The 15,699-nt window shown below is 33.2% G+C and overlaps 1 protein-coding gene across 4 annotated transcripts in view; it reads left to right on the top strand.

The window, feature by feature from the left end:
* LRP1B (LDL receptor related protein 1B) overlaps positions 1–15,699 on the top strand; it is a 1,907,075-nt gene that overhangs the window by 1,764,767 nt on the left and 126,609 nt on the right. For 3 of the 4 annotated variants that reach the window (XM_086718488.1, XM_025932005.2, XM_086718489.1), the window contains exons 72-77: positions 1,519–1,641; positions 6,817–6,942; positions 7,916–8,053; positions 9,702–9,836; positions 13,083–13,202; positions 14,719–14,960. In XM_086718488.1, coding sequence (XP_086574614.1) covers positions 1,519–1,641; positions 6,817–6,942; positions 7,916–8,053; positions 9,702–9,836; positions 13,083–13,202; positions 14,719–14,960 — 884 coding nt within the window. Of the gene's footprint in view, positions 1–1,518; positions 1,642–6,816; positions 6,943–7,915; positions 8,054–9,701; positions 9,837–13,082; positions 13,203–14,718; positions 14,961–15,699 lie in introns of those variants that run through there. The other variant, XM_086718490.1, reaches the window with a different exon arrangement.

The raw sequence follows: 15,699 nt of genomic DNA, 5'->3' as shown, positions 1-15,699 counted from the left end.
ACCAACCACAAACATTTCATTAAATTCACCACCACTTCATTGGACCTCCTCTCTTAGCATTATGTACATGTGCTAATTACTACCTTCTTGTTGAGACACTTTTTAGGTATTTCTCCAACCACTCTGGCTAACTAGCCTCAGCCTTTTTTGCAGACACCCCTTTATCCAATCTTTAAATGCTGATCTCTGTTTTGTTCTAAATTCCAAATAACAACTACATTCTGATCATCCCTAGTTGTATATTTACAGCTTAGAACCTATCCTATATTTCAACACATTTATCCACTATCCTACTAAATATCACTATATGCGTGTCCTACTAGTACTTTACATGAATTGTATCATTATTCTAGTAAGCTTGCTCTTCCTGCTGTATTCCTTTATTTATGTTTTTTTTTTTTTAACAACACCGACAGTCACCAAATGCCCCAGATAAGCCAGAAATTGAGTGCTGTGTTTCACTACTCACTCTCCTCACCACCCTCATCTATTTAGCCATCAGAGCCTGAGGATTCTACTTCCCGAAGCACTTTCAACAGTTCAACAGAAGCTAGTTCGAAATCGAGTTCTGTACTTCCGCAACACCTCTTCAAACTGGTCTTTTTCCTCCAGCCTTGGCTTTACTATCACTACCTTCATTTCCAAGTTCTCCACACTGTAGCTACTGTTATTACACTAAAATCCAAATCTTGTTCTGTCATTTGTTAAGTTAAATCTTTGCTACTGTAAGTTAATTATTAAAGATGTGTATGCGAGTCACAACTCAACAAGATGAGCTGTTTGGCCTTCACAGACCCAGCCTTATTATTCCCTCCAAAATTGTTACTATTTTGGTTCCTTTGTATGTGATAAATATACTTAATTTTGAGTGAGTATATCCTTGCATTCTTCATGCTTTCTGTTGAATTGTGAAAAGAGAAAAAATGCAAACATTTACAAAATACACAAAAAAGTCACTACACTATTGCACAGTTTTTACCAGGATGACTATAATATTTCACCACATCACCAACTTCTGTTATAAACTTAATTATTTTCTGTGACTTCAAAACTTTTTATTGGTTATTCTCTCTTTTAGCAATTCAGTTTGTCAGTTTCCAGATACAGCTGAATTATCTAAAAATTTTAAAAGTGTCTTTTCTTTCCAAAACAACACAATTTTTTATAATGAAAACTAATACTATTTAAAACCTAAGTTTCTCTACAGTAACATAAAGATTATGTGAAATATAAGATAATTTATACTTAAGAAAACTTCCTTCTACCATCTTACCAGTATTTCCCAAAGGAACTATGATATGCCTTGGTAATATCAGATTGTTTTGAAAAGTCAACTAAACATGAGTAACTAAAAAAAAATCTTGGCTACTGCTTGTCCCTAGTACTATACAGGAAAAAAGTGTAAGGAAATGAGAAACTAGATACTATGCTAAGAATTACAGGAATATGTGTCCTGCTGACTGGCATTAATTATGCTACATTTCTGTGTCTTTTTTTCTGTTTTGTTTTAAAATAAAGGAGGAAATATATGTAGAGCAGATGAGTTTCTCTGCAATAATTCCCTTTGCAAACTACATTTCTGGGTGTGTGATGGAGAAGACGACTGTGGAGACAACTCAGATGAAGCCCCTGATATGTGTGGTATGGCATTTCACATGGGTCTACATTTTACTCTCATCTCTGAATAGAATGCACTGGCATGAATCAATGAAGTGGTGAGGCGAACCACAAAGCCTGCCATCCTGTGGTTAGGTAGATAAAGTAAAACCACAGATACAGCTTTTGTTCAGGCAATAAGAGATTACCCTGTCCAACAGCTGATGAATTTACAGAGAACCCTCTTAAATCTGAACTTGCACATGTCAACACTACTCAAAGATAGTAATGGTCTGAACTGTAGAAGTTTCATACGAAGACTTCGGCTTTGTACCAAAGTGGTCCTTTAGGCTAAATCATGTTTCTTTTTGGACAGATAACCACATGGGAAAAATGTGAATAATAAAATCATGTAGTTCCACAAGTTACCCACTACTGAGACCAAGGTTGTTCAGAGAAGGAAGATCTATATGAAGATAATATGTGAATATATTAATATATTTAACATGTAAATATATCATTATATTTTAATATTTAAATATATTAAAATATATATTATTTATACATATATATTCTATGTTATAAATATAAATATATTAATAGATTTTTATATATATTTAGATGTAGGCAGAGAATTGAAATTAGGAGTTATTTAATATTTTAATCTGAAAATCCTAAAAAAGTTATTGTTTCTTCAAATTCAAATTACTCTTAACTGATAATTGTCAAGAGCGTACTTACGCAACCAACAACTATCAACGTCCAATTTTCTTACATGTAGCAGAAATTTTTAGCCCTTATTATTATTTGTATCTAATCTCAGCAAAAATGTATTTTACCACTAATTTAAAGAAAAATACTACTACTTTGGATACAATTAAATGGCACATCAGGTGAATTAAAGAAAACATAGACTGAGTGAGTATACATACTCAAATTCTTTGTTCTGTTTGGTGCACCAGGTTAAACCAATATTTTTGAATAGATGATGACATTGAATACTGACATTACAATTGAATAAAAATTTCAAAACAAGAAGACAGCTTTATTTTTAAAGGGATTTAAAACATAAAAATGACAGTTTTTGGAGAGTGTTCTCTGCAGGCACAACTGATGAGAGACATAACTAAGTTTCAATTTTTGTGTTACATAATCTTGCAAAATGGATTCTAGAGAATCACTAGAGATTATATTGTGTCCGAATTATAATATATGGAAAATACGAACTTATCTACCAGTTTCGAGCCAGAACCTATTATTTTTATAAGTTATGTATATATATAAAATTATATATGTGTATATATTTATGTAATTATTTTTCTATTGTCTATTCCACTTCCACACACAACTAGTGAGTAGAATAGCAAATGGTCGCTAACTAATTAACCATGTGAGGCTCCAGAGTCAGAGCCCCAGGACTACTTTCAGGGCCAGGAAGTGAGTCTCAGTGACAGCTGCTGGAAAACTTAAACTACATCCAGCTTGATTCTGTGCATGTTTTTACATTCCCCTCGGTCATCAGTATAAACATTGAGTCAATCTGTTATGTACCAGCGACTGTGCTAAGTAATTGGGATTATTAAAAAAAAAAAATGAACAGCACATGTTTCTCTCTGACAAGATCTTAATCTGACTGTACAAATCATAATTTTCATACATTGTATTTCAAGAAATGGTGGAATTAAGTAAAAGGTATAAGTAAGATAGAGAGGAATAAGATGAAGTCTACATAAAGAGGAATTCAGAAAGCTACAGTTTTGAAGGATCCAAACTAAAATACACTGTAGACATTATGAACAGCGTGAAGAAAAGTGTCATTCATTCACTTAATAAATATTTGTTAAGTTAGAGACTATTATTATTTTTAGTAATATAATGATGAGAGAAACAGACATGGACCCTGACTTCACAGAACTGAGAAGCTAGTAGAATAGGGATTCAAATGATCTAAAAAAAATATATGGCTACAAATGATGATACATGCATTGACAAAAAAGTAGAGTAAGTTATAAAAGAATAGACCCAGAGGAATTTTATTGAATCTTGGTTTATGGAAAATAACATTTGAGTTACAGTCTGAGAGATAAATCATTGCCAAGTAGGTGAAAGGGATGGGGTGGAGGGAAGGTGGATGACACAATGTTGTAGACAAAGGAAACAAGATGTAGACAGACCCTGAAGCAAAGTAATCCATAGCTTCCTGGAGGAACTGAAAGATCCATGTACTTGGAGCATGCAGAACAGGTAGATATTGGTTTCAGATGAAACTGAAGAGACAGAAGAGTCTAGAACCTTGTAAATCTCTATAAGGATTTTTAGGTTTAGCCTAAAAACAATTAAGAATACTAAAACGTTTTAAGCAGAACAGTTCTATAGTCCTATTTATATTTTACAAATACTGGATAGAAAGGTGCAAGTTTAAGTAAGATAATTGCTAAACTCTAGGCAGGCCATGCTGTTAGCTTGGATTAAGATAATGATAGCACATATGGCAAATATACCACAGATCTGAAGGTGGTTTGAAAAACAAAATAAATTGGATTAAATAATAGAGTTGATATATGGGGCAAGGGAGAGGAAGTTACTAAGTATAATGTATAAGGTGTTTTTGTTTGCACCGTTGAATACATGGGGAACATAGGAAGAGGAACAGTATTGTAAGTAAAGATTAAAAGCCTGGTTTGAGAGACATTTGAGGAGACATTCAAGTATAGATTTCAAGTAGGCCCTAGATATTCAGTTCTGAAGTTTAAAAAGCTGGTCTAGAGTTATAAATTTGAGAGTCAGAATGGATACTATGGAATTCTATGGGATAAAAAAGAGTCAGAATAGAATGGGAACAATGAATATTAAGGAATACCATGGTGTGAAAAAGAGAAAAAGGCCAGATAATCCAGATTATTTGTACTAAAGTGAGTTCCTAAGTAAGTTCTTAGAACAGTGTTAAAAGTATAATAAGTTACCAGTAAATATTTGTCAAAGAGCATGGGATCAACTGTCAATAGAGAGGGAAGTAAAGACAAAAACATTAGAGAATAGGAAAAGGTAGATAAATCAATGAGCTAAAGTTTTACCATAGACAGAAAAAGGATATTAATGAGACTGGTTGAACTAGAAAGTTGGGAAAGTAAGAGGTGGTGGGCAGAACTCACAGCATTCAAATTAGTGGCTTTCTAAATGAAGCAATTGGAGGAAACAGTATATCCAGGTGCACTTATGTGGATCAGTTAGTGTTCTTACCTGCAAGCAACAGGAAATGTCATTGACTGAATTAAGAAGAGAAATTTCTTGAAATCTTCCAATCTTCACAACCTTCTAGGGCAGTGGGTGTCTTAGGTGAATTAGAGTAAGAGATCATTGGGTATGAAAAACTCAAGGCTCTAAGAGGTACAGCTATTGGTCTGTTTGTTCATATGGATATTGATGTCATCTAGGATGTGGAAAAGAGTTTGGATGGAGAGCAATGACTATGAAGGGTGGTGCTACAGTCTTTGGTAAATTGGGGAGGGGGTGATGTTTACAATAAAGGTTGATGAGAAAATGGCAATAAGAAAGATGTATAATCAAATGCGTAATAGTTTTTGTTTTTATTTTTTTAAATAGAGTGTGATGACGTCACAAATTTCTGAAAGCTAAATTAGGAACTTAAGGGTGTATTTAAACATGAGATAATATGAGGTTTGAGTAATTTAAGAGGCATTCCTAAAAGACCTAAAGGGGAAGAACTATGCTTGGAGTGGGAACCAGATTTCAATTAAACCAAGGAGGTCAAGAAAGAAGGAGTATGGCATATTTAAGGAGCTAATAAAGTAATATTGCTGGAATTTTAGGAGCTACAAGGGATGAGTCTGTAGGAGTGACAGGGACAAAGTAATGATCAGTCTATTATGCCATGTAAAGTATCTTAAATATTATTCTGTAAGTGCTGGATAACTGTGGCAGAGATGATCAGATTAATGTGTCAGGTGGATTCTTCTGGTATCTTTTGGAAGATCTTACATTGGGCAGTGAAATGAAGACATTTAGGATTCTACTTCAGTTTTCTCTGTAAGAGATAATGAAGAGCCAAGGTATTGTAACTGGTATGCATGGAAAGAAGAAGGCAAGTTTGGGGACTGTATCAGCAGGACTGTTGACTAATAAGAGTTGAAGGCCAATAAGTGGAATGCTTTAGAATAATCCCAGACTGTGGCTATGATGTACTACTAACTGAACTATGGAAATAACACATAGTTTATGCTCAGGGAGAAGGAAGTAATGGGAAGGTGATAAAGAATGGGGTTTTGACTTACTGAATTTGAAATTCTTGAGGGGATATACTATAATCAATTATGAGATACTAGAATTAGATAGTGAATTGAAAGTTTGAAGGGTATTGTGTCAAGTAAATCCATGAGAATGAGAAGATCAGCAGAGAATTCAAGAGTGAGATCAGAAAACCAATGAAAGAGCCCTGGAGTATTCCACATGTAAAGATAAAGAGTCATTAGAGATGTTTCCTACTCCAAGGGTGGAAGTCTTCAGTTCGATAATGATGGATAGGACAGGATAAAATTCTCCAGCTTTCACTGTTGTCTCTTTTACACACACACACACACACACACACACACACACACACACACACACACAGATACGTATATACAGACATATTAAAAATAAATAACAAAGATCATCTATGTGACTCAAATACATATTCACGCATTTCTGTACAGAAACATAGAGTAAGAAACACAGTTATAGTATTGTTGGGACATTTTTTTCACTGTATGACCTATTTTCAAATTTGGACCTGTAACATATGCTTGCTCAAGCTCTCTTCTGTGTGAAATTGCTCTTTCAAATAGCTAAGTGTCCTGCCATGTTGTATAAACCGCAGGCATAAATTAATTTGGTACACCAAGTGAAGTCAGCTAAGATAAGGCATCTGGAAATGAGACCATGAAGTTTGGCTCTTTTTCTTACTTTATTTCATTGCAGCTGTGTACTCTTTTCTGTAGTTAATATAAATAACTAGGATCATAGCTTCTATTATCACACATTTTCTAGTACCTGCATGTAGTCAATTTCCACAACAAAAGATATTCATAAAAACTAGATTATGGATTTCAAAAGAAGGAAACAACAAAAAAAGAAAGACCAAAACAAACAAACAAACAAAAGAATTGTAAGTCGTGACCCAAAGGAACTGCTTTGTCTTTTTCTTTTTTTTTTTTTTTTCAGCCAAGTTTCTTTGCCCACCCACAAGACCTCACAGATGCAGAAATAACAGAATATGCCTGCAGCCTGAGCAAATGTGCAATGGGATTGATGACTGTGGGGACAATTCTGATGAAGATCACTGTGGTGGTAAATCCATTTAATGTGAAATAATTGATTCAGTGACAGCTACAAGATAATATAATGGTTTGGGGGCTCAAAAAATTAAAACGAAGTATTTTCCATGTGGCATGTCTGAGGGTATTTTTTTTTCAGACACTTGCTTTTCTGACAAGGTATGAAAATAATCTGCTAACATTCATTTGAATAATAGAGCTATGTGGCTTTATGCAAAGTCTCTGCTAGTCTGTAAATCTCTGTTGGTTATACACACTTTATTCCAGAAAATACTGCAAGAGAGAAAAAACATGGTGGTTTCAAAAGGTTCTCTGTTAAACAGCTCCTGGAGGGGAGAGTGCTAAAAAAGATTGTATGTCTGTATACACAATCCTTTCTTCACAGTTGTGAAATTAACAAAACTCTTAAAACCAAAGGCTTTACTAATGTATGCAGCAAAATGATTTTGTGACAAACCCTGACTGGAACTGCTCAGAGGAAGTTTGTATTACTTTAAAAAGAAAGTCCCATTTAGGGTGAAATTCAAACATTTTCTTGTGGAAATACAGCGTTACTTATTACAGGGTGAATGAACTGTTATTTTTCTGAAAGTCCAGAATTTCAGAATCTTTTTATTTGGCCTATGAGCTTCAAATAAATGATCATGGAGCCATATTTTTCATAGTGTTTAGTAAGAACCTGTTAATTTACTCAATAAATTTGTTTTGGGGGCATGTGGGTGGCTCATTTGGTTAAGCACCTGACTTTGGCTCAGGTCATGATCTCACAGTTTCAGAGCCCTGCGTCCAGCTCTGTGCTGACAGTGAGGAGCCTAGAGCCTGCTTTGGATTCTGTGTCTCCCTCTCTCTCTCTGCCCCTCATCTACTTGTGCTCTCTCTCTCTTTCTCTCTTTCTCTCTCAGAAATAATAAATGAATAAACTTAAAAAATTATTTAAAACGTGTTTTTATTCTTTGAAGCACTAATCATTTTTAATGACTTTATAGGTAAGCTTACATACAAAGCAAGACCATGTAAAAAAGATGAGTTTGCTTGCAATAATAAAAAATGTATCCCCATGGACCTCCAGTGTGATCAACTTGATGACTGTGGAGATGGTTCAGATGAACAAGGCTGCAGAATAAGTGAGTTTATTTTCTGTTAAATTGTAGCAACATTCAAGTTCAATTTCTACTTCAACATGACTAAAATTTTCTTTACTGGTGTAACAAAATACTGTTTTCAAAGGCTTACTTGATGCCTTTTTTTTTTGTAAGACTTTGCCAAAGCAGCCTTAGAATGCCAGTTAAATTAATATCAGAAAGCATGAGGTGGAAGAAGTTGATTTTAGAATGAGTATCCTTGTTAGTACTGAACCTGAGATCTCAATATCCAATTACAGACTTTGATGTCAGCAAATAAATCTATATTCCTTAATATTTTATTTTATAAAGTATAAATGTAGTATTTTTTGCCTCTTACAATATTTGAGTGAAAGATGGTCAAGGTCTTAATAATTTATTCCATGTTTTAAAATTTTAATCCATTGCCAAGTTATTCTTAAAGAAGACATTATCATTTTATGTCTTAGAGTGTGATAATATTTGACTTATTAGACCTTGGTTATTTTTATGTTTGATATTTGATATCTGATTTTCCACATTAAGAAAAATAACCAAACTTATGACTCTAAATTCAGATTTCTCATAAAAGTCATAAAATACTTCCTATTATGGGGTCTCATTTCTTCACATTATGCATTTGAATTATTCCTCACTCAGTGATGAAACAATACCCACCAGGATATGGTCACATATATCTCAACTGAGGTCTAAGTCTACTGGTGTACCTTAATTATAAAATATTCAAGAATCAGTGGGATGAATAATGGTTACAATTCTCATAATTAAAATTCTCATACTTCAAAATTATTTGATATATGTAAGTAAAATAGAGCTAATTCAACATTATTTTCATGATAATTTTCCTCTCATTTATTTGCATTCTAAAATGTTTTCTGGAAGGGTGCCTGGGTGGCTTAGTCAGTGAAGCGTCTGACTCTTCATCTCAGCTCAGGTCTTCATCTCAGGGTCATGAGTTCAAGCCCCAGGTTGGACTCCATTCTGGCTGTAGAGCCTACTTAAAAAAAAAAAAAAAAAAAAAAAAAAGTTTTCTGGAATTGGAGATAAAGCTATGAAATTGCAACTACTATGCTGGAATTACAAATAACATAGTCTGCCCTGACTTTTTTAACAGTCCACAACCACTGGAGCGTGTTCCTCCTCGAATATATTTTCAAGCAAAAAAAAATTTTAAGAACTGATGATTTAGCATACTTGCTTCAGTAACATGGTAGTACCCTTGACCGAATTCCTGAGTACTAAATTTAGGTTAGCAATCAATGCCCACATCTTTAGGTAGCTTCTAGGAAACCATTTGATTCCTAGAGAAGGATGTAGTACTCATATATCATAACATTGCAGTGATAACTTGTCATTAGAAATATTGACTCTTGACTTCCTTTTACATAGTAGTGTACTTCAATTACAGCTGTAAATATCAGCTATTGACAGTTTGGCCTAAACTATATTTAATATAAATGAGTTCAGTTTTTTATCTGCTTCTATACCTGTATAAGAAATAAGGGCTTATATAAAGAGAAGATCATAATCTTACAAATTCAAGAAGAGTTATCTATGGGATAATAAAAGTAATTTCAAATTAAGAAAAAAAGTAAACTCCCACTTCAGGAATTAGAATTATATTAGTTTTGATGGTATTTTTAAATCCTAGCTCCTGCTGAATATACCTGTGAAGATAATGTGAATCCGTGTGGAGATGATGCATATTGTAATCAAATAAAAACATCTGTTTTTTGTCGCTGTAAGCCTGGATTTCAGAGAAACATGAAAAACAGACAGTGTGAAGGTATAGTACATTTCCTCAACAGCTTGCTCTTAAATCTTTAGGTAATAAAAGACTCATGAGGCTGCTAAATTGTGAGATGACATGGGACTGATTTTCATCAGAATGGTGTGTGTCTACGGGATACCATTTTACCTACAAGAGTGGAAGTCCTTGGGGTCAAGAGCCTGTTTTGTTTGCATGGCTAAGCTAACCATTTCTGGGGCTACAAAGCCTTTTCTATAGCAGATTCAGACCTGTGGGAATTTCAATTGTACTGTTACAACTCTGTTTTGAAATGCAAATAACAAAATTGCTGGTTCAGGAACTATTGAGGAATTAGAGACACTTCATGAAAGAACATGTTTATAATGACCCATTTCTCTTGAGTTGTGGCATTTACAGTGCTGCAATAGGTAATTCACTTTAGAGAACTGTGGGCTTTTGTCCTAACACCATGTCTTAAACAGTGCTTTATATTATCAAGAGTGCCTTCTAAAATTTAAAGACAGGATCTAAGTAAATCTCTGTCAACTTATTTGAGATCATTTAAAACTTGAGCATATAGGATAGCCAGGATCTCATAGTAAGTTATAGGTAAATATAACATACGTCAGACCTTTAACTATAGAACCATGAAATACAGACCTGTATATACGTACTACCAGTTTCTCCGCTAAATTGGTATCATTGTGATTAGAGCCAAACCTAAATTGTGTTAAGTCTGGCTTCTCTAGGCTAAATTCAAGTGATAAAAGTGCTTTCACCTACCAGCTTTCTTCTCTACTATCTCTGATATTCTGGGATAAAGAAAAGTGATTTTGTGTTGTGTTAATCAAAATGAGATTATTGAAATGAATTAATTATATTCACCCAAAAGGGGAAGAAGTATGACCATGTCATATTTATGTACATTTTGAATTATACACTTGTATGGATTTTTCATGACATTTTATTTCTCCATTAACATGTTAACACTGAAAACTGACAGCCTAGGTTTTCTCTATTTTAATAAAAAAAAGCAAATTATTTCTCAAGACTATTATTTATTTTCCCCCAGACACTTTGTATCAATTGTATATAAACGTGCACACACACACACACACACACACACACACACACACCCTCTTCAAGATTTTCATTTCAAATAACATTAATTTTCTAACATTTATTTGTGAATAATGGGCTCTATTTCTGTATATACTTACTAAATTTAAAACTCCCATTCTCAAAAGTTTCTTTATTTTTAATTATATTCTTTGCAAGCTATAAGCTTCAACTATACTCTTCATTTTAAGTTGCTGCAAATCCAGTATTTTTGTTGTGCAAATTAGCAACTTCTGAACTCCAATAAAATTTGTATCTTTACTAAATGAAGTTTTGATGGTAAGGAAAAGCAATTTGATTTGGTACGGAGGAAGGGAAAGACATTACTTTGATTCATAATTCAAAGAATTCAAATGTGTTTGTGTTCTTCCTATATAGCTCAAAAAGAGAATAAGAAATCACTATTTGATGTTAGAGTAAAAACACTTTAATTAGAATACATAAAGGGAAGACAAATTAAAGAAAATAACAGCAGAGAAGTAGAAATGGATTAATAGTTACTATGTGCCAGGCACTGTTCTAGGTACACGACATGTGTGAGATTCTTCCTCTCCCTTCACAAGTTCACAGTACAGACATTAGTATATACATATATACTAATAATATATGTGTATTTTTAAGTAATCTCTCTGTGCAACATGGAATCACAACCCTGAGATCAAGAGTCACATGCTTTACCAACTGAGCCAACCAGACGACACCCTGACATTAGTATAGAGTTGAGAGACAAGGAGAAAATGGTGATTCTGGCCAATATGAGACCATGGGAGGGATTTTGAATCCACATCAAAGGGAAACCAAAAAATCAAATAACATCCTGTTCAAAGTTACAGGTGTCAAACAAATCAAGTACATTTATTGTAATGCTTTTTTGATGGCTAAATGCTGATAAGATATACTTTGCCTTATCCCTGGTACAATATTCACTAACAATACAGTTTTCATCTCTTTACCCTACGTTTCAATCCAACACAGAAATGAATTGTTGTGAAAGTACTTAAGTTCACCTTGGGCAAAGTATCACAGTAGAGACAACAGCATCAGAAAGCCTTACACTGTCATTTGCAAGTGTTTGTGGGAAAGTCCTGATCTCTACCACTGAGGCTTTGGAACACAGTTGAGAGTTAAATGAAAGAAAATTATTATTGCTGAGCTTAATCTTGAATTTTCTAATTCAAAAGAAGGATTTATCTCACAGATTTATTACATAATTAGGGCAACTATACATGATATAAGAAGCAGAGGAATTATGCTGAGAAAGCAGTAATTCACCAGAATAACCTGATGTTATTGCTGGCCCTGCTTAAGCCATTAAAATTAGAGGCATGTGTTAAGCCACAGAATATTGCCTGTGATTTATTTATTTATTACTTATGGCATATGTATATTTATTTACTTATAGACATTCATAGTTTTGTTGTTGTTTATTTTACATAGCCCTTCTGGTAACATCATCACATCGTATTTTTGAAGCCAGAAGTGTGTTACAAAGTGTAGCTATATGTTCACTTTTTGCCAAGAATTGTGTAAAATGAAGGGAATAAAATAAATGAATAATAATTTAAGCCCTCAAGGTACTGACAGTCAAGTAGGGGATATGAATATATGACCACATATATGAAATGTAGTATATACAGGGCTGTAAGAGAGATACGGTGGAGAAACTATGGGATGGATATTCACTACCATCCCGTGGTGGAGAACAATGAAGGTTTTACTTCAGGTGGATCTTGAGAGATGAGTATAAATTCTTTGTGTGAAGGTGGGCAAGAGGATTATGGGACATTATATGATATGTACAAAGGTATGGACATAGGTAATCAGTTACCCGATCAAAAGGAAACCTAAAGAAGTGTTTGTTTGTTTGTTTGTTTGAGTGAATGAAAATACTAAGGAAGTTTGAAGAGGTATTTCAATGTTTTGGTTTAAAAAGCAATCAACACTTGATGAGTTATTATAGTGAAACTATTATGAAAAAATAATTGTTATGGCCAGAAAATATGACACAGCAAGTCACAGACTTGAGATTTTTTAAAAGACAATAAAAGAAATAGCAATAAAAAAGTTGAAGGAAGAAAAATAAATTTGTCTTTTTTGAAATATGGAAAGAATGGGAGTCTCTTTGGGAGTATGATGATGCTATTTAGAGCTCTTCTCTTCTAGACCTTAATGAATGTTTGGTGTTTGGCACATGTTCCCACCAATGTATAAATGTGGAAGGGTCGTATAAATGTGTGTGTGACCAGAATTTTCAGGAAAGGAACAACACCTGCATAGCAAAAGGTAAGGTTTTAACAATTATTTCAAATGCTGCTATAACTGCTTTAAGATCTTATGGGGAAAACAACATTTCATGTTATATTTTAGCCTTAATGCCTGAAAATATAAATAAATCTCTTTAATACTGACCTATTTGCCCAGGTGATTAGTTATCATTCTTAATTAATCTAATCTGGGATAGGTTTTAGACATAACTGTCAAATACATGGTTACTGTTAAGATCACTTCATGTTTGAAAAATCTGTTCAAAAGGAGGGAAAAGTTTAAAAGCCGATGTGATAGAATATAAAGTATCTTTCTTCATCTGCTCTCAGTGTATTTGAGAAATATTTTTATACCAATGAAATAACAGGTTAAAGTTAGCATTATAAGGAGAATGGAATTTTGAGTAAGAATTTAAAAGGTTTTAAAATAAAATCATGCTTTAATTCAGACCTCCTTTACCTAAGACTATAATTTTAAAACGTGAAGTCAGGTATTTGGAGCTTTTTTAGATATTGATTTTAATGCTTATGTTTTTACTAAATAACATTGTAACATATTATTGGTTGTAGTACATAATTGGACAACGTTCATAGGACAGTTATTATCAGTGGAAAACAACATGATATAGTGGATGGGCTGTAGAGGTGGATGTACTTGAATTTGATCCTAGTATTGCCCCTCCTTTGCAATCTGTAGCATCAGGGAAGTTATTAAACTCTCTGAGCCTCATTTCCTCATCTGTAAAATGTAAATATGAATCCTTACTTTCCATGCCTGCCATAACATAGCTAACATAACCAAATGAGAACCTGTGGAGCTGAACTATACTTAATTGTTTGTTTGTTTAATTTGCAGATAGTATATATCCAATTCAATCTTTATGGTTTCATTAATATTTTAGTTAATATATTCAGAATTCACATTAGGGTTTTACTTGTCTCAGTATACAAATGACATTAGTATCGTATTGTAGCTGTCAAAACTTCAAGCTATAGGGACCCACGAGCAACACTCTAGACACATTAATGTAGTAAATGCTGATATCATAATAAAAAATTAAAAAATATTAGAAATACATAAGTATTAGAAGAAGACTCTCTACCTCTTAATTTTAATTTCTTAACCTAAGGCAACTCAGATGCATAAACTAAAATCTCAGGAATGTTTGAGGCTTAATGAGTACACAATGTAACATCTGAATATTGAGAATCAAAGCATTAGAACATAATGCATTGCAATTAATAAAATAGAAATCTCTCTTTATGAATAGGATATATACTACAAACACCTAATTTCTAGCCACAGACTAAGCTTTGCCTGGGAAAACCGACATCAATAACTCTTAGAAGTGTCTAGGTTAGTGTGTATTAGAAATAAGTCATGAAGACTAAAACATGATATAAAGTTGGTTGATTTTTATTAAGCAAGAAAATGTGTTAAGAATAATAATTCGAGATAATTTAAAAGTACAATTATTGATTTTACTTTAGTTGAAATTTACTTTATTTTTGTATTTCATTATAATAATCTCCAGGCTCTGAAGATCAAGTTCTCTACATTGCTAATGACACTGATATCCTGGGTTTTATATATCCATTCAACTACAGTGGCGATCATCAACAAATTTCTCATATTGAACATAATTCAAGGATAACAGGGATGGATGTATATTATCAAAGAGATATGATTATTTGGAGTACTCAGTTTAATCCAGGCGGGATCTTCTACAAAAGGATCCATGGCAGAGAAAAAAGGCAAGCAAACAGTGGCTTGATTGTAAGTAAATAACATTGACTATTTGAAGGCTCATACCTTTCCACCTTCCTGCTTTTTTTGTTTTTGTTTTTGTTTTTTATCTATCACAATATCTGACTATAGGAGGTAACTAATACATTCAAAAAATTTTCCCAATATTCTCCCTGTATAAAAATAAAACATTTCCCTACTCATTTATTCGCACAGCTGCATATGATTTAATTGTATGATACTATGTTTTTGTTTTAATACATTTGCTTTAGCTATACAAGAATAGTAATGAATAATACCTGTTACTTCTAGTGCATTTTATATTTTGTATTATTTAACATTATATTATGATGTGAGTTTTTTTCATCATGAGATGAGATTGGGAATCATTACTTTTTCACATTAGAAAATAAACTGCCAAAAATATGCGGGGAATATTGTTTCATTTTTAACAATATCAGAAATATACTTCTCTTCTAGGGCAAGAAATCAACTCAATTGTGTAACCATTTCTTCTGACTCTTGATAACTATATTTCAGGGAACATCCAAAACAGAGCAATATTTTTTGCTGGTATATGATGGACATGTTGATTATCGTGGTATTCCTTTTGAGAAAAAATAAACTAGAACATTTGTTTAGATCTGTGGTTGTACACTATCCTTTTTTTGTTTGTTTTAGGGCATGTCAATTTATTGTGTATTTTCTATTTTGAAGTAACCTGGGAGAAAATTGACAGATAAATACTTATTTTTATGGGGCATGGCCC

This window comes from Puma concolor, chromosome C1, assembly GCF_028749965.1.
Source record: "Puma concolor isolate L17-30 chromosome C1, mPumCon1.1.hap2, whole genome shotgun sequence".
Classification (NCBI taxonomy): domain Eukaryota; kingdom Metazoa; phylum Chordata; class Mammalia; order Carnivora; family Felidae; genus Puma; species Puma concolor.
The sequence above is the reverse complement of the archived record's forward strand: the minus strand, read 5'-3'. Positions and strand labels throughout refer to the sequence as shown.